This window comes from Peromyscus leucopus, chromosome 1 (assembly GCF_004664715.2).
Source record: "Peromyscus leucopus breed LL Stock chromosome 1, UCI_PerLeu_2.1, whole genome shotgun sequence".
NCBI classification, from domain to species: domain Eukaryota; kingdom Metazoa; phylum Chordata; class Mammalia; order Rodentia; family Cricetidae; genus Peromyscus; species Peromyscus leucopus.
The window spans coordinates 102,079,204-102,102,114 of NC_051063.1; the positions used below are offsets into that span (position 1 = coordinate 102,079,204).

At 40.2% G+C, this 22,911-nt stretch overlaps 1 protein-coding gene across 2 annotated transcripts in view; it reads right to left on the bottom strand.

The window, feature by feature from the left end:
• Positions 1-970: 970 nt before the first annotated feature.
• Positions 971-22,911, bottom strand: part of Rrm1 (ribonucleotide reductase catalytic subunit M1) — a 31,658-nt gene continuing 9,717 nt past the window's right edge. For both annotated transcript variants that reach the window (XM_028889080.2, XM_037196771.1), the window contains exons 8-19: positions 20,420-20,561; positions 19,404-19,487; positions 16,753-16,914; positions 16,398-16,477; positions 14,593-14,794; positions 10,472-10,621; positions 10,064-10,285; positions 8,486-8,562; positions 6,333-6,468; positions 4,557-4,652; positions 3,066-3,254; positions 971-1,541 (exon numbers count right to left, since the gene is read on the bottom strand). In XM_028889080.2, coding sequence (XP_028744913.1) covers positions 1,353-1,541; positions 3,066-3,254; positions 4,557-4,652; positions 6,333-6,468; positions 8,486-8,562; positions 10,064-10,285; positions 10,472-10,621; positions 14,593-14,794; positions 16,398-16,477; positions 16,753-16,914; positions 19,404-19,487; positions 20,420-20,561 — 1,729 coding nt within the window. In that variant the 3' untranslated portion in view covers positions 971-1,352. The remainder of the gene's footprint in view (positions 1,542-3,065; positions 3,255-4,556; positions 4,653-6,332; positions 6,469-8,485; positions 8,563-10,063; positions 10,286-10,471; positions 10,622-14,592; positions 14,795-16,397; positions 16,478-16,752; positions 16,915-19,403; positions 19,488-20,419; positions 20,562-22,911) is intronic.

The following is a 22,911-nucleotide window of genomic DNA, read 5'->3' on the forward strand; positions in this document are numbered from 1 at the left end:
AGAGAGCAGAAAGAGGGGGGGGGGAAGAAAACCCGCAGGGACCTACATGGCCACCAATGTGAAGCAGCAGACTCATTATAATGAGTTCCATAAGAGAGAGAAAAAAAGAGAACAATTAATGAAAGAAAAAAAATGGCCAAAAACTTCTCAGATTTAATGAAACATGTCAATCTACAAGACCAGGAAATCCCCTACTAAAACACACGAGAAGGGCTTTACTAAAATATGAAAGGCATGTATTATAAGGATATGAAGACAGTGAAACCCTAACGCATCTCTCATGGAAATATAATGGTGCTGTCAATATGGTAGTTCCACAAAATCATACAGTCCAACAGTTCTTTGCTGTATAGGACCAACCAAACCAGCCTGAAAGCAGGACTTCAACAGATGCTGTACACCAGTGTTCATGGCAGCCATTGTTCTCAATAGCTAAGAGGAGACAACCCAAGTCCATCTAACAGATGACTGGACAGACACAATGTGCTGTGTATATATAGAGAGAGGTACCGAGAGTTTACACTTCGATGAATCTAGTTTATCATGTAAGACACAAGGGGACACATACTGCATTCTCTGTAGGAGTACTGAGGCCCTGGAGTGCACATTCATAAAGATGTAAAATAAGAATGGTTACCAGGGACTGAGGGGAGCGAGGAATAAGGAATTATTGTTTTTATGAGTAAGAGTTTCTGTCTGTAATGATGAAAACATCCTGGAAATGGCTAGTGATAATTACCCAATAGTGTGACTATACTAAATGCCACAGAATCAAATTTAAAATGGATGAAACTGGCAATTTTAGGTTATAGATAGTTCATCATGGGGCAGGGAAGAGCATATATTAACATCAGACTTCTATACAGTCTAAATAATGTCTTTAAAATTTTGCCTCTGAACTCTCAACAGAAAAAAAATTTTTTTTCAAAATTCACCTTTGTATGATAATAGATGACAAATTTAGCACCAATCAGTTACAAATGTTTTTATTTCAAAATTACCTATAAAACATTACATAGACAAAGCAGACAAGGTATCGCTTGGCTTTACTTCTAGGAAAACAGTCAAAACGGAACCAAGTCTCTTTGTCCAAAATGAAATGGTCAGACAGAATGTTGGAGGAGGAGACTTCCTAAGTCTCAGTCTATCTCCAAGGCTCTTCTGCATTCCCAAAACCTCTACTTTGATTCCTAATATCAAAGCTGGGTTTGGTTTTTGTTTTGGTAAAAACAAAAACTCCATTCATGACAGTAAGGTCCAGCAAAGTTTTCCCGTAATCAAGCAAACCCACTACGCCTATCTATGCTCAAGAAGTCTGCTATGGCGAGAGCTGGTCTCTGCTAGGCCTCTTCTCAGGATCCACACATCAGGCACTCCTCTCTGTTCTCCAAAGAGCACACCATGGCTGCTGTGTTCCTCTCCTTCTCTTCTTCCTCCTTCAGGGCCTTCTCCCTGTCTTTCAGCTTTTCCTTGTTCAGAGTAAACTGGATTGGATTAGCTGCAGGTCTTGTCCTTAAATAATACATCCCGGTCTTTAAACCCTACAAGGGAAAGAAGCACAGCTATTTAAAAGAATTCCAGGAAAACAGTACAAAGTCAAGACCTTTGTTCAAAATAACTCCCATGTGGTCAGTTACAAAATTAATTTTTAAAACCTTTAAATATATTCCTATAAACCAACTTAAACACTTTTTTAAACTTGCAATTTTATCTATTCCATGAAGCATTCTGAAAAGTGCTTAAATAGATAGCTAAACCTTGGGGTTTTATCCCTAAATAGGATTGCTTCTTTGGAATGTCAAATATATTTGCTCAGTTGTAGCTACTTTTGCATGTATCAGTTCCAGGTTTGTACAAAACAACACTCCTGCCTTAGACTGTAACCATTTAGGGGGTGAGACAGTCCAGGTAGAACAATAGACATCAACACTTCACAAGGGTCATCTTCCTGTCCACTATTCCCACATCAAGTAAGAGTCGATCTGTAACTCCACAGAAGGAAGGCCTCTCACATGTCAAGGCATAAGACTATAATGCAAACTTATTATTACACTGTGGCAGCTGGCAACAGTGTAACCTGGCTCACAGGAGGTGGGTAAAGCAGAGACAAGGGATGCTTTTGAACAGTGGATTGACAGTGAGTGCAAAGCTACTTTGGAAAAGGCAAGAGCGCACAAGATGGTCTGGAACAGAGAGGTCAGTGAAAAAGAGGGCAGTGGGAGAGAAAGGAAGGCTTAAGAAACAGTACATAGGGGCAGAAAGACTGTAAGAGACAGAGGCCCAGACGAGTGGAGCAAAATGCAGCCAAGTGCAGCCTCTGGCTGCAAGCGAGTCATTGTTCTGACATGGAGTTCATGAGTCCCCACCCCTAACTGATGAGCTATGCACAGTTGATGGTTTCTTGGGAAAGAAAGTCCACACCCAGCAGTGTATGGACAGTACAAACTGGAGTTGGTAGGTTACTTAAAAACAAGAGAAAGAGGGCCAGGTGTGATAGCACACACCTTTAATCTAGCAATTGGGAGGCAGACAGGCAAATCTCTGGGAGTTCAAGGCCAGCCTGGTCTACAGAGCAAATTCTAGGACAGCAAGGGCTACACACAGAGAAACCCTGTCAAAAAAAAAAAAAAAAAAAAAAAAAAAGAAAGAAAGAAAGAAAGAAGAGAGTGACAGATAGAGAACACAAAGTTGTGGGAGTTGGGTGGATCTGGGAGTAGTTAAAGGTGATTATGAATGACCAAAACACATTGTATGAAATTCTGTATCTAAAACAAAGGCCAGATGATGGCTCAGTAGTTTAAGAACACTTCCTGCCCTTCTAGAGGATCTAAGTGTTCATCTCCCAGCACCCATATCAGGCAGCTCATAACTGCTAATCAGAAACAAGAAAACCCAAAGTGAAACTTTGATCCGACATAAAAACCACTGAGGCTTAACACATTTGGACTTGAACCGGAAAAAAAACTTCCAGATAGCAACATGAAAAAGGCAGCTAGAGCAGAAACTATTTCAAATCCCAAATATCCCAAGCTGGCAATTGAGCCCTCTCAGGGTGCTCGACCAACCTGCTTCCAGCCATAGAAGTGCATACTCGTGAGTTTGCCATAGTTAGGCTCAGCAATATGGATGTTTAAAGACTGGCTTTGATCGATGAAAGCACCTCTCTCGGCTGCCATCTTGAGAACAGTCTTCTGAGAGATTTCCCACACGGTCTTATAGAGTTGCTTCAGGTCATCAGGAATTTCTGGTATGCTCTGGAAAAGGAAAACCATGTGTTGTCGTTTTAATGGCAATTAAAGAAAGCAATATAACTAACAGGTTAATGATGCTTACTACAATGCTTGGTTTGGTCTTCCTGTAGATCTGACATTGCCATGCAGTTAGTATCTTAATAGTTATAGCAAGTTTGCCCAAACTGCTAATCTCAATAAAATCTCATTTAACAAACCAAATGTAAATCTGAGGTAGTGACTTAAACATCAACTGGCTTATGGACAAAACAGTTATTGTTCTAGACGTATTTAAGAAAGGAAGGGGAGCAGGTGGTGATGGTGCATGCTGGGAGGCAGAGGCAGGTGGATCTCTGTGAGTTTGAGGCCATCCTGGTCTACAGAGCAAGTTCCAGGACAGCCAGGGCTACACAGAAAAACCCTGTAGAAACACCACCACCACCACCACCCAAAAAAAAGCGGGGGTGGGTGGGTAGAGTTAAGCTAATAAATGACAGAAACACAAATAATCAAGACTTTACAGGCACAAGATCAAAGGAAGCAGTGAGCTAAGTCAGAAGGCCACAGACTGCACTTAGAGTCAAAATGGTTTTCTTAGGCCTACGACTGACTTACTACTTTGAAATACACAACCTGGCTGATGCTATAGCTTCTAACATGAAAATCTGAAAGTTTGAGGAGCAGTTGCCAAGCTGGCCAGTGGTTAGCCAAGGCATCCATCTACACAAACGCAATCATTTTACTGTTAAGCACTACCTGCCTACTTTCTAGATGTTTGTCTCAGTCCCCCATGCTTTTTAAGTTTAACTCCAATTTCAGGTTTTTAAGAAATCTGTAGGTCTGACTCCTACTTCCTGACATTCTTTTTTTTTTTTTTTTTTTTTTTTGTTTTTCAAGACAGGGTTTCTCTGTGTAGCTTTGCGCCTTTCCTGGGACTCACTTGGTAGTCCAGGCTGGCCTCGAACTCACAGAGATCCGCCTGGCTCTGCCTCCCGAGTGCTGGGATTAAAGGCGTGCGCCACCACCGCCCAGCTCCTGACATTCTTATTTACTTGGCAAGACATACAACCCAAGCTTCAAGACTTTAAAAGCTTCCCAACTGTGAAGAAAAGCTGGGAACTACTGTTTTATTGGAGAAACAGTAAGGACTATGTAAAGATGTGTATAAAACAAGCACAACAATGCAGAAATACAGACACATTATTTAATAGAGCCTGTGCAGCCACAGTGAAAGACCATTTTTCTCTGTATTGCCTGGGAGAAGCAAGATGGCACCACAATGTTCAGCTTAGCTCCTAGAAAGCACACGCCATTTCTAGTCTGTACCTGGATGGACCCATTGCATGCAATAATCTGGTTTTTCATCTCTTCATTCCACAAGCCCCGCTCAGTAAGATCTTTCAGTAAGTGAGGATTCACAATCTGATGAAAAAACAAAAAGAGGTCAAGAAATGAAGTAACAATGGCAGGGCCTATAACAGATCCCAGGCCTAGAGTTCAAAATAAGTAAGACAGCTGAATTACTTATTAGATCCCCTAATAAATTCCATTGTTGTTTTTTTAAAAAACAAAACTAAGAGAACCATTACACCACACAAAGCTACATCCCTTTAAGGTCTTGACATCTATTATTGAAGAAACAATATACTGTGGTAATCATTCTACAAAGTATGTACACATGTATGTACATATATATGTACCACACACATATACATCAGATCATCACATTATTTGTCTTGGATTTTTGTAAACCTTGTTTTACTAACACTAAAAAAATTTTTAAGATGTGTGTTCATATACCCATGAAGGCCAGATGGATGAAATCCCCTGAAGCTAGAATTACAGGTCATCCATCCAACGTGGGAGCTGAGAACCAAACTTGGGTCCTCTGCAAGAACAGAACATGTTCTTAGACTCTAACGGTACTTGCACATATACATGTACATTCCCACTGACACACACATACACATAACTAATAAAAACAAATCTTCAGTGGCTCAGCCAGGAAAGGTGTGTGCCACCAAACCTGACAACCCCAGCTTCCTCCCTGGAACTCATGATGGAAGGACAGAACCAGGAATTGTTCTCTGTCCATGTGCATGGCGTGGCATGAGCCTGCCCCTCCCCCAAGTGTTTTTAAACGCTTAAGAAAAAATATGGCATTTGCAAAGAAGGAAAGAAACAACATGTCTAAGCCAAGAAATTTTATACAAACTGATTCTTCTTTGGTTTTCTCAAGTGACCACATAATAAAAAACTTCAGTAAAAAAATAACTAGAAATGCAACTTCCCTACACCCGACAAAAACTTACTTCAGGACATTAGTTATCTACTGTTTTTTAAAAAAAAAATTAGTTTTCAACCTTGCAGCACAAAGAATTACCCGGGAACTTACAAAACAACACTGATCTCACCAACAAAATTCTCTTTGGTAACCATGTCTGAGAACCATTCTCTTGTCTCCACCTCCTAAGTGCTAGAATTAAAGGAACAACCCATTCCTGGCCTGAGAACCACTTTAAAATGATACTTTTTTTAAAATGGGATGGTCAATGCTATGTAGCCTAGGCTAACCTAAAACTAGAGCGCCTCCTACCTCAGTTTCCCAAGTGCTAGGATTATAAACACAAGTCACCATACCTGAGTAATGCTATTTCTCTGGGCACCTTTAATATCCCAGCTAAAGCATGTGAGGTATGAAACATGCAGGGAATGGTGGAACATACCTATAATCCAAGTACTCAGAAGGCAGAGGCAGGAGGATCACTGCAAGTTGGAGGCCAGCCTGATCTACATGGTGAGGCTTTTCAAAAAACAGAAACAATTAGGCACTTGTCAACTCTGACTCAGTCAGACATGGTGGTGCACACCTGTAATCCCAGCACCTGAGAAGTGGAGAAAGAACAATCTATTCAAGGTCATCTTCAGCTACATGGCAAGCTCGAGGTCAGCCAGGGTTACCTGAGATTGTCTCAAACAAAAAACACAAACAGCTTCTTTCACACTGTTCCTCTGGTCACTGGCTGCTTACACAGATTATGAGTAAGCTTTTACTCCCAGCTTTCAGAAGAGCTCCTACAAACCTGGCTGTAAAGTTCTCACCTGAAATTCTCCTGACAAGACCCTGCGAGTGTAGATGTTACTGGTATAAGGTTCAATGGACTCATTATTCCCCAGAATCTGAGCAGTTGAGGCAGTAGGCATTGGGGCAATAAGTAAACTGTTTCTTACACCATACCTTAAAAGAAAAAGATTATTAGAGATTATTAGAGAGTCTGCGACACTGTAGTATGGCAGAAGCTGAGACTACCACCACAGAGGCTCGTACCTCACATACTGACTTCCAGCTACCAGGAGCGCACTTCACAGCATGGATGCCACTGTTCCACTCTTCTAAAGTGTCTGCCCGAACAGACCGGCACAGTTTTAACTGCCAGCAAGTCTTACAAAGTCCTCACTTATGCCGCTTGTTCTGTGGCACTTAGGAGTCACACACAGCACTCAATGCACTATTTTGCCCAGGGAGACTGAACTCAGTCCTGAGCAGCCCATCTGTATCACGGCACATTCATTCAAGCCCACTCATCTTTACTACGTGCCTTAATGATCACTGGCCCCTTCACAAAACAATGCTGTGAAAGTGGTCAGAACTAGTCATCTATCACTACAACTCTCCATTATCCTAGGTAAAAGGAAAAATTATGCTCCAAAAAAAATTCTAATTTCTCCTACTACCAATTATTAGCTTCTAAAAAGTTAAAATTTTCACTTTTCAGTACCAAGAGTATTTAAAGAATATACTATTTAACATTCTTAGAAATCTCCACAGCTTAGCCTAAGATACCAACTCCAGGGCCTGCAAGATGGTTCAGTGGATAAAGACATCTGCCACCAAGCCTGATAACCTGAGTTCAATATACAGAATGCACATGGTAGGAGAGATGCAACTTCTTCAGGCTATTCTCTGACCTCTATGCATGCCTCAACATACATGTATGCATGCACATATGTACACACAATAAATATATATTAAAATTTTTTAAATGTATAGAGACCAACCTGCATGGCATTTTCCCGACTAGGTGGGCAACAAATACAAATGCCAAAACAAATACTTGTTCTTCAAGCACTTCCGGTGACTAACACCATTGCACATACTCTGTCTGCACTGCTTGTTTTAAGTTCCTATAATACAGACAGTCTATCCTTCCTACATTCTACACCCGTGGATCCATATGGTGCTCAGCATTGAGCCTCAGGTCCTAGGTGGTTTGTACAACTAGGTTGCAACCTCAACCTCACTGTCACTTTCTAGACATAAGGCATCAAGCAAACCACCAGTTTTCTCGTGCCTTTACTTCTTCACCTGTAAGTCCCAGTATCATGTTCATAGATAGGAGACTGCTATGAAGTCATATTTGCTAACTATGATTCCCAACTATGGAATCGTCTGTAATCGCTGAAAACATTAAGATCTACTTTTCACTAGAAGATCTCCAAACCAAACCTCAGAATCTGTCAAGTTCCAATTACATTTACATGACCAAACTGTACGTGTATGAAAGAGGTCTAGAAGAACACATCATCAATGAGACTTATCTCTGGAGAAAGGAACAAATTAGATTTCTGTTTGTTCTGTGGAGCAAGCAGTTGACAGAAGTATCAAGAACAGTTTTTACTTTCGATTTTATTTCTGTATTTAGGGTAGGGCATGGGGGGGGGGGTTCTACAAGTCTGCAGCCAGCCTAGGCTATAGAGTGAGAGCCTATTTAAAAAAACAAAACAAAAAACTATTTATAAGCTCAGTGAATAAAAGAGTAAAAACTTTTTTTTTTTTTTTTTAAGTAGACCTATTTGGGCCAGGCAGTGGTGGCACACGCCTTTAATCCCAGCACTCTGGAGGCAGAGGCAGGAGGTTATCTGTGAGTTTAAGACCAGCCTGGTCTACATAGTGAGTTCCAGGACAGCCAGAGATACATAGTAAGACCATGTCTGGAAACAAAACAAAACAGCTCCTCAAATAACATCAATTCATACAGAAAAGCCTACTGTGTGCTAAAAGGCTTTCATTGTGCCAAGCAAGCTTCACATTACTATTTTCTTACAGTTTTCTAAGCTATTTCTGTGAGGTAGGTCACAGCCCCAATTCAGAAGACAGTTTTTGAGTTCAGAGTTAAAATAGCAAATGTAACTCCTGAAGAACCAGAAAGGCCCAGTCTCCTGGCGTCCATGCTACTTTATACATCTCCACTTACTTTGCAATCTTCTCCTTGAGAAGCTTCCAGTCCCACAGGTCTGTAGGAATAACATTCCACATATCATACTGAAGAATCTAAGAAATAAATACCCCACATTTATGATGTTACTCTCAGGCAATTTAAAACAACGACCAAAAAATTTTTAAAAAGGGCTAACTGCCATATCCTACATCCCAGCAAATGCTGTCTTGTAGTCAACACATTAAGAATTATAGCTCGGGCCGGGCGGTGGTGGCGCACGCCTTTAATCCCAGCACTCGGAGCAGAGCCAGCGATCTCTGTGAGTTCGAGCCAGCCTGGGCTACCAAGTGAGTCCCAGGAAAGGCAAAAAGCTACACAGAGAAACCCTGTCTCGAAAAACAAAAAAAAAAAAAGAATTATAGCTCGGACTGGAGAGATGGCTCAGAGGTTAAGAGCAATGACTGCTCTTCCAGAGGCCCTGAGTTCAATTCTAGGCAACCACATGGTAGCTCACAACCATCTGTAATGAGATCTGGTGCCCTCTTCTGTGTACATAATAAATAAATTAATTAAAAAGAAAAAAAGAAATATCAGCTCGCCGGGCGCTAGTGGTGCACACCTTTAATCCCAGCACTTGGGAGGCAGAGGCAGGCAGATTGCTGTGAGTTTGAGGCCAGCTTGGTATACAAAGTGAGTTCTAGGACAGCCAGGACTACTTCACAGAGAAACCCTGTCTCGAAAAAACAAAAAACAAAAAACAAAAAGAAAGAAAGAAATATCAGCTCTTTGGCTGAGCAGTGGTGGCTGGTGGCGCACACCTTTAGTCCCAGCACTCGGGAAGCAGAGACAGGCAGATCTCCGTGAGTTCGAGGCCAGCCTGGTCTACAAAATTAGTTCCATGACAGCCACGGCCATACAAAGACACCCTGTCTCGAAAAACAAAACAGGACACTTGGCTCCAGTGAATCTCTTGGACAAAGTCCCATTAAGCACCCTGATCAGAAGCAGCCTGGGACCTCGTCTCAACCACATTCCTGCTGATCTACAAAGCAGGAAATCTTAACATTCATGAAATGGCTTCAGAGATGCATTCCTTTTATAATAAAGCATACTCTGTAATCTCTGCTTCCTTGATCTGTTTATTGGCTAAGAATACCAAATTCCAAGTAACTACACACTAGACTTTCTGAGTATCAGAATAAACGGAGAAACTAAAACTGTACACAGAAGGGAGACATACTACTGATGACAAGGGCAGCAGGGAAGACAGAATCCTAAGATGGCTGCCCAGACTCCAGGCCCTGGTGTCACAAGCCATGGATAATCTGTTTTCTACTTGAATGTGGATAGGAGCTGGGAATATCATAAATGTCTCAGTGTCTCTTGCAGAACAGTGACTGCTGGATTTAGGTTCACCTGAATAAATCTAGGCCTCAATAACCCAGAACAACCCCATCTCAAGGTCTTCAACTACATCTGTAAAGACCCTTCTGCAAAGCAAGTGTTCTCCCAGGTTCCAGGGAGCAGGATGTGTGTCCATCCTTTGAGGAGGGGTCATTATTTAGCCCATTACTGGTACTCATAGGCGAAAGGAAATCTCAAGCGCATACTTACTCCTTTGCTGACTGGAGAGCCCTCATACGTTTCATAGGGGCCATACTCCTTTGCTAGGTCACAGCTGGCTTCCAAAGCTCCATAATAAATAGTTTCAAAGATCTGCTTATTCAATAACTGGGCTTCTGGGCTCTCAAAGGGGTATCTCATCAGGATGAAAGCATCTGCTAGACCTTGTACTCCAATTCCAATGGGTCGATGGCGTTTATTGGATAAGTGTGCCTTTGTGAGAAAAGGAAAAGATCACTGAACACAAAAGGTAACATTCTATACCACCGACACACATGACCTCTTCTCATTCTCTCACAGCATTCCGAGGACATTCATTTCAATTAGGACTTGCAGACCATGACAAATCCTCCATCTTGGATTCAATTACAACCAATAAGCAGGGAAATTTATCCATACCTCTGGAATAGGGTAGAAGTTGATATCAATTATCTTATTCAAATTTCGGACAATGACTTTAGTGACTTCAGCCAGTTTCTCAAAATCGTATGTATGCTCCGGTGTGACATACATATTCAGAGCCAGAGAAGCCAAGTTACAAACTGCAACCTGCAACATAAAGGGTTCAGAATCATACACTTGGTTTCTTCTCCCTGTATCAGTGAGATCACTAAAGATCATTTATGAACTATCGGGTGTGAAAATTTACCAACAGCCTCCGACACCAGTGCTGAAGACCAAACTCAAGGAATTATTACTCTTTGCTGAGTAACCTCTTTACAACTAAGCTAAATCACCAACCCCTAAAATTGGGATTTTCTCATCATTTATCAGTGTATTTCTAATCCCAATGATTCCACCTATCCACTATCAGTTACATATGTGAGTTGTACTATTCAGAATACTGAAATAGTTCCTAACTGTACTCCCTGATGCATTTCATTCTTCATTCTCGGGGGAGGGGAGGGCTAAATTCTTATTTTTAAAATACAGTTTAGTTAACATAACTATGCCATAGTTGTGTGTGTGTGTGTGTGTGTGTGTGTGTGTGTGTGTGTGTGTTTGCTCGCGCGTGTGTTCAGTGCTGGGGAACAAAATTCCCTTCAACCACTTCAGTAAATTCAATGAGGGACTCACAAGTAGTAACGACCTCTAAGGTTTTTGTTTTTGTCTTTTAGGAGAATGAAGGTTAAGGAATCTGAAGAACACTGGACAAATGAGACAACTGAAGAAAAGGGACAAATCATCTATCCCAAGAAACAGAGTGAAACGGTGTATGGGTATATATTATCTAAAAAATTTTATGTCTTCCTAAATGTTTGTTTCTGCTTTTCTCTAAAGATTTAACACTATTGGTCTTCTAATAGTCCCAGTTCAATTAAAATTTAAAGCTGACTTTGGAGTTGGAGAATGGCTCTCTCCTTCTTTAAACTCAAGCATGTTGTTAAAAGGAAAAGGCAAACTCCCTGTATCATGCCAGAATAAAAGAGCCATCTTCTCCTATAGGACAGGACAAAAGCCAAATTAATTAAGGGACTATTCTATTACTAATCTCAACTCTTTGATCCTATTCTGATTCTTTAAACTTTTCTTAAAGTATAAATTTTATATCAAAATTTACAAGATTAATATATGTATAGATATATATACATTTTAAACTTTGTTAAGATATGAATGGTGATATAGAGTACTAACTAATTCTAGAAAAAAAGCTTCAATTAGCTGCATATATATGTCTTTGTGTTCAAGTCTCTTATCAGTTTTCTGCAGGAAATCACGGCCAGGCCTAACATCAACTGAAGTCTCCAGGAAGAAGATGGGGCCCCACAACAACAATTCCACGTGGACAATAATAATATCATTAAGCTGACAAACACCATCCACAGATCAGCTTTGAACTACAAGGTGCTCAGAGCAATTTTGAGATGACTAGCTGAGATGATCCAGTCTCAAAGACTATTTGAATAAGGACTTGAGATAAACCCTGAACTTTGGCATTATACACAGACTGGATAATGAAGGATATAGTTACCTTTCCTAGAATTTGACAATTAACCTAAAATTTTTCTTTCAGGATAAAGAAAACTTCGCCCATACCCAGCAGGAAACAATTTTAAGAATACGACGCCCACATTCCCAAAGAGGTGGTGTGGGGCGGGTGGTTTTTTGGTTTTTTTAATGGGTTTTGGGTCTGGGATAATTTTCAGTATTTAGGGGGGTTGGTTACAAATTATTGTCAAGGGTTAGGAAAAAGGCTAAGCAAAGGAGATTAGATTTAAGGTTCTTGTTTAAAAAAAAAAAAAGAAAAAGACAATTACTAGTTTTAAATACTTTGCATTGGATTGGATTGTTTTATATTGTATACAAATTTGAAACTGATATTGTTAGAAAATGCTATATGTAGCCGGGCGGTGGTGGCGCACGCCTTTAATCCCAGCACTCGGGAGGCAGAGCCAGGAGGATCTCTGTGAGTTCGAGGCCAGCCTGGCTACCAAGTGAGCTCCAGGAAAGGCGCAAAGCTACGCAGAGAAACCTTGTCTCGAAAAACCAAAAAGAAAAGAAAAAAAAAGAAAATGCTATATGTATATTTCTAACTGTATTGATACCATTCATTTAACAATGTAATGCAAATTTCTGATCCTTGAATGTTATTATTACCAACTATTAGGATATAAAGAAATGAAAATTAGTAGTTAGACATTACAATAGAACTTGTAGTCATATTAGATATGTTTTAAAAATTGAGCAGAGATGTTTTAGACAGGTCATCTTCAAACCCTTCAGAGATCTACAGAATATGGCATTTAAAATGTTTTAATAACTTAGAAAATTTTTCTTTTTTGAGACATGTCGGCTCCTGGCAGTACCAATCTACTTCAGAGAAAATATGGGCATTGAAGAAACTGCATATGGAGTCAACTTTCATTGTGGCAAAAGTTAGCCACTGGACAACAAAGTATCCTCGAATCAACAGGACAAAATGGACAGACAGAACACGAAACAAGGGACTACTGATTCTTGCCAAAACAAGTGTGGTTATGGCTTTATCAAAAGGCATCTTCTGAGGCCAGGACAATATGGCCCCATCCCTGAAGTGGCCTTCGCATCCGGAAAAGTACAGTGCCCCTTTCTTCAAAGGCAGCTTAACAGGCAGAGGGCCGATGGCTTCTGTTGTGCAATGGAACAGCAGCTAAAAGCTCACACCTCTTGATAGTAGACTGGCATTTAATAGAGGATGTGGAGAAGAAGGGATGCTGAGATGAAGCCATATATACACAGCCAAGAAGAATGGACAGCTGAATTCAAAAACTGTCAACAATTTCCAGAATTTAAAATCCTGAATCATGACAGGACACTAGTGGAATTCAGGTGTTTCTGGTACGTGGACTGCTCTCACCAATGTGAGGTTGAAACTGTTGACCTTGTGTACATCCTACTTCACAAATGAGTCTGTCAGATACACTAAGCCTATAGGCTGAAGATGATGCCCCAACACTGCGGAAAAACCTCAGGTGACTGCCCAGGCAGCTGGCTGTTTCTGTCAACTCACAAATTTTTTGGAAGTTGCTTGCATGCACTTCCTGTTTTTATTTTTGTTAGCTAATATTATTCCCTTCTTGGGTCTCTGAGGGAGTTGAAGATTAGTTAGTTATAGTTGAAAATTAATTAGGATAGAAAGTGCATTAGATACATCTTGGATTTACCAAAATAGGATAGATGGTGGAATTATTTTCTCTGATTTGTCAAATACCTATTTAGGTATTTATTACTTGTATATATTGTATATAGTTATTGTAATTTTGTATATAGTTTTTCTTTTATTAGTTATAACCTTTTGCTTTTTTTTTCTTTTTATTAAAACAGATGAGGGGAAATGTGGTGGTATTCTAATTGTACTGAAATGTGATTTTGATTGTATGTTAATAAATAAAGTTGCCCGGGGGTCAGAGCTATTAGAGCCATAGCAAGAGTGTGGCGGTGGTGGCACACGCCTTTAATCCCATAGATCTCTGTGTGTTCAGGGATACAGCCAGCATTGGAGACATATGCCTTTAAGACCTGGGGGGCTGTACATACAGACAGTGACGAGGCAGTCACGTGTTTGGGTTTACAACCAATGATAAGCCAGAACAAAATACTTAAAAAGACAAACAGACAGGATATAGCTCTCTTTCGGGAAGCTGGGACACGGCAGGAGGAAGGGTGAGATTTTAGCTCTGAGCTCTGACCTCTCGGCTTTCTCTTTTAAATGTTTCTTATTTAATAAGACTGTTGGATACATCTACATTGTACTATTCAGAATACTGAAATAGTTCCTAACTGTACTCTCTGATGCATTTCATTCTCCATTCTCGGGGGAGGGGGGCTAAATTCTTATTTTTAAAATACAGTTTAGTTAACATAACTATGCCACATAGTTGTGTGTGTGTGTGTGTGTGTGTGTGTGTGTGTGCGTGTGTGTGTGTTCAGTGCTGGGGAACAAAATTCCCTTCAACCACTTCAGTAAATTCAATGAGGGACTCACAAGTAGTAACGACCTCTACAATTCCCTCAGTATGCTAGGGAGCTTCTCTACCTACCTCATCTTTGCTGGTATACTCTACTATTTCTGTGCACAGGTTGCTGCATTTGATGGTTCCCAGGTTTTGCTGGTTGCTCTTCCGATTACAGGAATCTTTGTAGAGCATGTATGGGGTGCCCGTCTCTGTCTGAGATTCAATGATGGCATACCAAAGCTGCTGAGCTTTCACAACTTTGCGGAAACGACCCTGCTTCTCGTAGCTGAAAGACAAAATAGAATTATTCCAATATTCACACCCTAGGAAGAATACATGAAAATATAAAATTATGCAAATTCTCAAAGCTTTACTAAAGGAGAAAAAAAGGAATGATATTCATCATTTTTTAAAGATTAGTTCTATTTATTTGTGTGTGTGTGTGTAAGTATATGTGCATATGTGTGTGTGAGTGCACATGCCTGTGGGCACATGGAAACCAGAGTCGGAGTAACTGATATTTTCAGGATGCCTGGCTTGTTATCTCGGTGCTGAGAACCAAATCAGGGGGCCTCAAGACTGTGCATGTGCACTCGTAACTACTGAACCATTCCTGACCCTGATATCCATTTTTTGTTAGCTGAGACCACCAGAAAACCAGGCAGCTTTAGATTCCTTCAAATGACCCCACCAAATCGGTAACACTGTTCAAAGTAAAAAGGAACAAAAGCCATCATCAGAATCATGGCAGCTGCTGTCAGCCTCTGCCATGCAGCCTGTATTTATTCGCTTTTCCTTCTGCTTTTCTTTCATGCCTGGCATGACCTGGGGATATTTTACCTGACAGTCTGGGCTTTCTTTCTCTGAAGTCCCCTCCCCTTGTACATGCAGCTGCTTACCAAACACCATTGTGAAGCTGCCTACTTTCTTGGACCCTAATTAACTTTAAAAAACCTGGCTTTCTCTCTTCCTCTTACCCATCTACCTCCCTGCAGCTGCTGCTATTTATAGTTTGCCTGCCTGTTGTTTTTCTCAAACTGTAGTGAAACTGTCATAAACTTCAAAATACAAAAAACAAAACGAAATTTACTACTGTGCTAGTTTTAATAAACTGTCAACATGTGTGTCCTAGTTATTTGTGATTTATGTTACCAAAAGCACTAGACTGGGACCAGGAGGTGGCTCAGTAAGGGTCCTTACTGCCAAACCTGAGAGTTTGATCCCGAGGATCCACACGGTGGAAGGAGAGAACCAACTCCTGCAAGGTGACCTCTGACCTCCATATATGCACTGTGGCACATTTGTGCCCCAATCCCAAAATAATTACATAAATGTAATGTTTTTAAAAAGTACTATGCTATAAAATAACTCTTCTCAGTTTTTATAAGGATCAATTTAAAAAAATACCAAGCACTCAAATTTTAAGATAATTTTGGTGAAAAAGTCAAGAAAAATCTAACAAAAATCAGCCGGAGGCCGGGCGCCGCCCCGCACACCTTTAATCCCAGCACTTGGGAGGCAGAGCCAGGCGGATCTCTGTGAGTTCAAGGCCAGCTTGGTCTACCAAGTGAGTTCCAGGAAAGGCGCAAAGCTACACAGAGAAACCCTGTCTCAAAAACCAAAAAAAAAAAAAAAAAAAAAAAAGCTAACAAAAATCAAATTAATAATTATACTCTCTTCTGGATACTTTCAAAGATTTCTAGAAATGAACTAATGATTAAGTATTTTTCTGTTTATCCAATGGTAGGGCTCAAACTGGGTGCCTCACAACAGGATAGGTAAATGGTCAAGAGCCTCGGCTTTAGCCCACCATAAACACTTCTGACATTTGGAAGCCCGAGTAAGAGAAACCACGGCTCAAATGATTATCATGAATACTCTTCTCATACCTTTCATACAACTTCTCAAATTCCTCTCCCCAAACTTCATCCAGACCAGGACACTCATTTGGACACATCAATGACCAATCCTACAAAGCAGCAGAACAGCTATGAGAAATGTCATACAACCAGCCACTGCCCACTGCAAACCCCGCAAAGAAGGGGGCTCCTATGGCATTACGGTGCAGCTCTACCCGCTTGTGTGGCCTTTTACACACTTAGGTCAGGGAGCATCTGCTCTCCAGAACAGACCGTCATCCGTGGCATCACACAGGTGAGTCTTTAGTAAGCACGACTTGAAGGACTGAAGAGCAAAGCCTGTAGGAACCCTGCTGCTGTGAGCACAGGCGTCCAGCCCTCTCACCTGGTTAGTCTCCACTCGCTTCATGAAGAGATCTGGAATCCAAAGTGCAAAGAAGAGATCCCGGGCTCGCTGCTCTTCCTTCCCTGTGTTCTTCTTCAAGTCAAGGAACTCAAAGATGTCTAAGTGCCAAGGCTCCAGGTAAATAGCAAATGCTCCAGGGCGCTAATGGTAAGGAAGCCAGCATTCTTATCAGAATCAATATAAAACAAAGAAGCTTCATATTTTATAAAGCATTTTTATGGTGTCTCCTTTCATCTTCACTATGATCAGTTAAAAATAAGTATCAAAAAATAAACTATTAGTATTTTACTAATTTTAGAAGTAGAACGGACTGACATAGAGAAAACTTAGGGGCTGGAAAGATGGCTGGCTCAGTACTTAAGATTTAAGATCACTTGCTGCTTTAACCGAGGACCAGAGTTCAGCTCCCAGCACCCACAGGAGGCAGCTCACAACTGCCTATAACTCCATTTCCAGATCTGACAGCCTCTTCGGGCCTCCACAGGCACCTGAATGCAGGTATGGACACGGACCACACACATACACACACACACACACACACACACACACACACACACACACACACACACACACGAGTAACTTCTTCAACGTGACAGTGAACTACAGGCTCTTCTTCATGGTAGTGTTTATCACTTTATACCATGACAAGACATAAAGTCCAGGGCTGGAGAGATGGCTCAGCAGTTAAGAGCACTGACTGCTCTTCCAAAGGTCCTGAGTTCAATACCCAGCAACCACATGGTGGCTCACAACCATCTATAATAAGATCTGGTGCCCTCTTCTGGCCTGCAGGCATACTTGCAGGCAGAACACTATACATAATAAATAAATCTTAAAAAAAAAAAAATACATAAAGTCCAAGTAAGGTTGCTTTAACTTATAACAATATAACAAGTGTCTCATTTAAGGTTAAAAGACGGAGCTGGCTGGGTATGGTGGCACATACCTGTTATCAGCACTTGAGAGGGAAAGGAAAGAGAATCAAGAATTAAGGACCAGCCAGAGCTACATGAGACCATCTCAAACAAACAAAAAAATGGTGATCTATCTCATGAATACTGTCAAAATTTATGATAAAAATTCATACACTAGTAGATGATTAATACACCTAAATATTTATAAGAGACTATAGTTGTAAATCTAATAATACTGGATAAACAATGCAATTCTCTCAACTCTAGGGGAGTTTCATTGTGATTTCTATTTGTTGTTGTTTTTGAGAGAGGGTCTTACTGTGCAGCCCTGGTTAACATGGAATTTGCTTAATAGAGCAGGCTGGTCTTGAAGTCACAAGATCGTCATGCCTCTGTCTCCTAAGTGCTGGGATAGAAGACATTTGCCACCACCCAGCTATTGTTTCTTAGGAAAACTCAGGATGAATTATTACAAACCTATTTCAAGGTCAGGTGTTAACCTGGGTATGCTGGTACATGCCTGCGATGCCAGTACTTGGAAGGTAGGGACAGAAGACCCAGCCTCAGCTACAATAGGAAGTTCAAGATTCTGTCTCAAAAAAATAAAAATCTCTTGAGGGCTCAAGAGATATCTCAGTAGTTAAGAACACTTGCTGTTCTTGAAGAGGACCTGGGTTAGGCTCCTACATGGTAGCTCACAACCTTCTACTAACTCCAGTTCCAGGGGATCTGATACCATCTTTTGACCTCCACAAGCACCAGGCATACACATGGTATACATACATACAGGCAGGCAAAACATACACATAAAATAAAAAGAATTTATTATTTAAAAAGTAAATAATAAATCTTAAAAAGTAGGCCAGTGAGATGTTACAAGGAGCAAGGGTGCTTGCCACCACTCCTGACAACTTGAGTTCAATCCTTAGAACCCAGAGTGGAAGGAGAGAATCCATTCCCCAAAGCTGTCCTGACCTTCCCTTGTGCACTGTGACATGTCCAAACACACACATAAATGAACAAATAAAAATTATATATAAAATGACTTTTTAAAGAGCTGAACAGATCAGTGACTGCTAAGAGCCAGGGATAAAGTATGTGTGGGTGAGAGTAATCGCAGTGACTGACTGCAAGAGTACATTAGCAAACATTCTGGGGTAATGAACGCATCCTGTATCTTAACTGATATGGCATCATTCACGGTGCACTTTTGTTAAAATCCATTCAACTATGTATTAAGTAAACAATTATGTCTCTTTATTTTGACTAAGTTAAAAATCACACAATTAAAAATACTCAAGACTAACCTAGACTGCACCGAAAGTCTGAGGTCAGCTTAGGGCTACAAAACAAGATTCTGTCTTTAAAAAAATAAAAGCTTGGTATTTAGAAAAGTAGGGGAGTGGAGAGATGGCTCCGCAGTTAAGAATACTTGCTGCTCTTGTAGAGGATGGGAGTTCAGTTTCCAGCACACACACTTGATAGTTCACAACCACCTATTAATAACTCCAGCTCCGGAGGCGCCAATGCCTTCTTCTGGCCTCCATTAAGTACTCACTTGTACAGCTCACACACAGAGATATATACATATTAATCACATCAATAAGAATAAAACAAATATTTAAAAACAAAGTAAAACAATATATAACTGAACCAACTTTTATAGCTAAAGACTTTCAGTTCTGATTTCTAGCACTTGCTAGTAATAAAGCATACCTTGTTTCCACCTTGATCCACATATCGAGCTGTGTTATTGTATACTCTCAGCATTGGTACAAGGCCATTCGAATTGCCATTCGTCTGAAAGAAAGGTCAAGAGTAAAGGATCTGGATGAGAGACACAGGGCTCAGCTAGGAAAAATAGTCCAAAAGTAAAAACCTGTTCCTAATCTTGCGTTGAAGCAGTAACTAATTTCTAAGTAGCCATCTGTGAAGTTTTACCTGGTCTCCATCCATACCTCAGCAATGAAAACATAATGCCCACCATAACAATCAACAAAGCACTGCTGAGTTATATGCATGTTGCCACCATCCTGGCCAGCTATCATTTATTGATTGCTCACTGTAATGTATGTATGTACACCATGTGTATGCTCATTATAAATTAGGGTTGTGTTCAAGTAGCTACACAAGGCAAGCACCCTTACTCCTTGTAACATCTCACAGGCCCACTTTTTAAGATTTATTATTTATTTTTGAAATAATAAATTCTTTTTATTTTATGTGTATGTTTTACCTGCCTGCCTGCCTGTATGTATGTATGTATATATGTATGTATACCATAAGTTATATGTTCAGCTACTTTAACACAACCCTAATTTATAATGAGCATACACATGGTAAATATACATATATTACAGTAAGCAATCAATAAATGATAGCTGGCCAGGCATGGTGGCAACAATCCTTTAATCCCAGCACTTGGGAGACAGAGGCAGGTAGATCCCTCTGATTTCCAGGCCAGCGTGGTCTACACAGTGAGACCCTGTCTCAAAACAAAACCAACAAATGATGGCTGCTATTATTATTGCTTTAAAAGATCATAATTCTAAACTCTGAGCTAAAGAATATTCAAGATTATCTCACATCCCAACCCTCCAAAGATGAATCGAGAAATAAAATGACTCACACTCACACAACTAGGTGATAATTAACAGACACCCATGTCTCCCAAACAGTAACATTATCATACCCATGACTGATTTTAAAAGTCACACAACTTAAACACTTACCCCAGCAATGTAGCTGCCAGTAGCCCGAATACAACTTACAGCAACACCAATTCCCCCAGCAGACTTAGAAATTAAGGCACACTGCTTCAGAGTATCATAAATTCCTTCAATGCTGTCATCTTTCATACTCAAAAGGAAACAGCTACCGGGAGAAAGGCAATTAAAGGAAGGAAATCAATCAGTGAGTCACAAAAAGGGATTAGATAATCCAGACAATTAAGTCAAACAAATGAGAAGATCTGAAATGTACAAAGTTCCTAAGTGTTTTCAGAGGATGGGAAACACCTTTTACTGAATAGGAAACACCAATATAGCCTATTATTTTAAATTAATCTTGCTACCTACCTTAGACATTAAGCCCAGAATAAAGTTTTATAGATAAGCCTAAAATAGCGGCCTGATTTTTACCAGACTACTTATGTGCCAGGATTAATTTTCTCAAACATACATCAGACTTTTCTAATTGTTAGTAAACCACCAGGAAAAATAAAGTTTTTTTGTTTGTTTTTGAGACAAGTTCTCTCTACATAGCCCTGACTGTCCTGAAACTACTCATTATGTAGACCAGGCTGGCCTCGAACTCAGAGATCTGCTTGCCTCTACCTCCAGAGTGCTGAGATTAAAGGCATGCACTACCATGACCAGCCCTACAACTGAAGTATTTTTAAAAACAAATACCTAATTGTCAGTCAATTCTTTGACATGTACATAAAAAATATAGTTCCCTTACAGTCTTTTTTTAGATGGCTCCTCTACCTGAACTTTGGCTCTATCTCATCATGCTCCCAATTCATGAACATTACTCTACCAGGGACATTTCAACATCTTGAATGTTAAACTACTCAAACAGATTCTATTCATTGACTTTCTATAAAATAGGCATTCAGAAAGATTATACACATATATCTGTATGGCACCTTCCTCAAGAAATAAGATTCCACAAGGAGCCTAATTACAATTCCTGTAGTTAATTATCTTTCTGAAGTCTCCCGAAACTCAATGGTATACAATTCATTCCTATTAATGTATGTAGTCTTAATTACTTTCATGGTTGTAAAGCATCCCATTGCTCGAGTATCCCATATGTTCATGTGCTTGTTGATGATCATTTTCCATCTATTTGAGCTTCTAAAAAATGCTATGAAAATTCTTCCCTTCTTCCCATTTATTTACTTACTTTACTTTCTTACAAGGGTATCACTATATAGCCCAGGCTGACACTGAATTCTCCATCTTTCTACCTCAGTACTACCATTTCCAAGGCTGCTCAGAAAATTCTTGAACAGTTGGGTGCTAGGAATCAAACTCAAGGCCCTACACATGCTAGCAAGCGCTCTACCACTAAGCTACAGCCCCACCCTTGATGTCTGGAGGCAGGGTCTCCCTGTGGAGCTCAGGCTGGCTGTCAATTTGCTTTGGAGAGCAGACTGGCCCCAAATGACAATTCTTCTGTGTTTACCCGAGACCACAGGCACACCCATCATGCCTGGCTCTTAACAGCAGACCGTAAATTAAATGTTCTAAATGCCATAGTACAGAAACACAACTAACTTATTTATATTAAACTTCTATTCAAGTATTTTGCCAAAATCTCTTTAATACTAATAACTTGTCCATAGATACTGTTGAATTCTTTATGTAAAAATCATATCTGTGATCTTATTCATCCATTTTCAATCATTTCTTTCTCTTATCTTACAATGCTAGCTCAGGCCTTCACTAGCACACTAAGATCTAAGGGTTTTGTTTCCTTTTTGGATTTATTTTATTTTATATATATGAATGTTTTGCTTGTTATGCAAATGTGTACCACATGTATGCCTGGTCAGAAGGTGTCAGATCCCATGGAACTGAGTACTGGACAGTTGTGAGCCACCACATGGGTCTTCTACCAGAGCCACAGTGCTCTTAACCTTTGAGCCATCTTTTCAAGTCCAGGTCTAAGGTTTTTTTTTTTCAAGACAGGGTTTCTCTGTGTAGCTTTGTGCCTTTCCTAGAACTCACTCTGTAGACCAGGTTGGCCTCGAACTCACAGAGATGTGCCTGCCTCTGCCTCCCGAGTGCTGGGATTAAAGATGTGCGCCACCACCTCCCAGCCAGATCTAAGTTTTTAATGGATCTTTTACCAAATTAAGGAGGTTATTTTCTACACCAATTTTGCTAATGAATTGTATTATAAAACAGCAATGAATTATATAAATGTTAATATAATGATATGTATATAGACACTAGTATATTCTTGAATTCCTAAGATACACAGACTTGCTAAAAGCATTTTTTTCTTTTACTTACTCCAGACTGTGTAAACTGTTATCCTTTCCACAGCTAAGAACATCACTAGTAATCCTATTATTCTGCCCATAAACTCAGGAACCGTCCTTAACCCAGATTCAGAACATCACTAACTCCATCATTTTAATTCCCATGTATCTTAGGAATGTGCCTCCTCTCAATCTCTTTCACTTCATTAATCCTTTCACAATTTTTAAAAT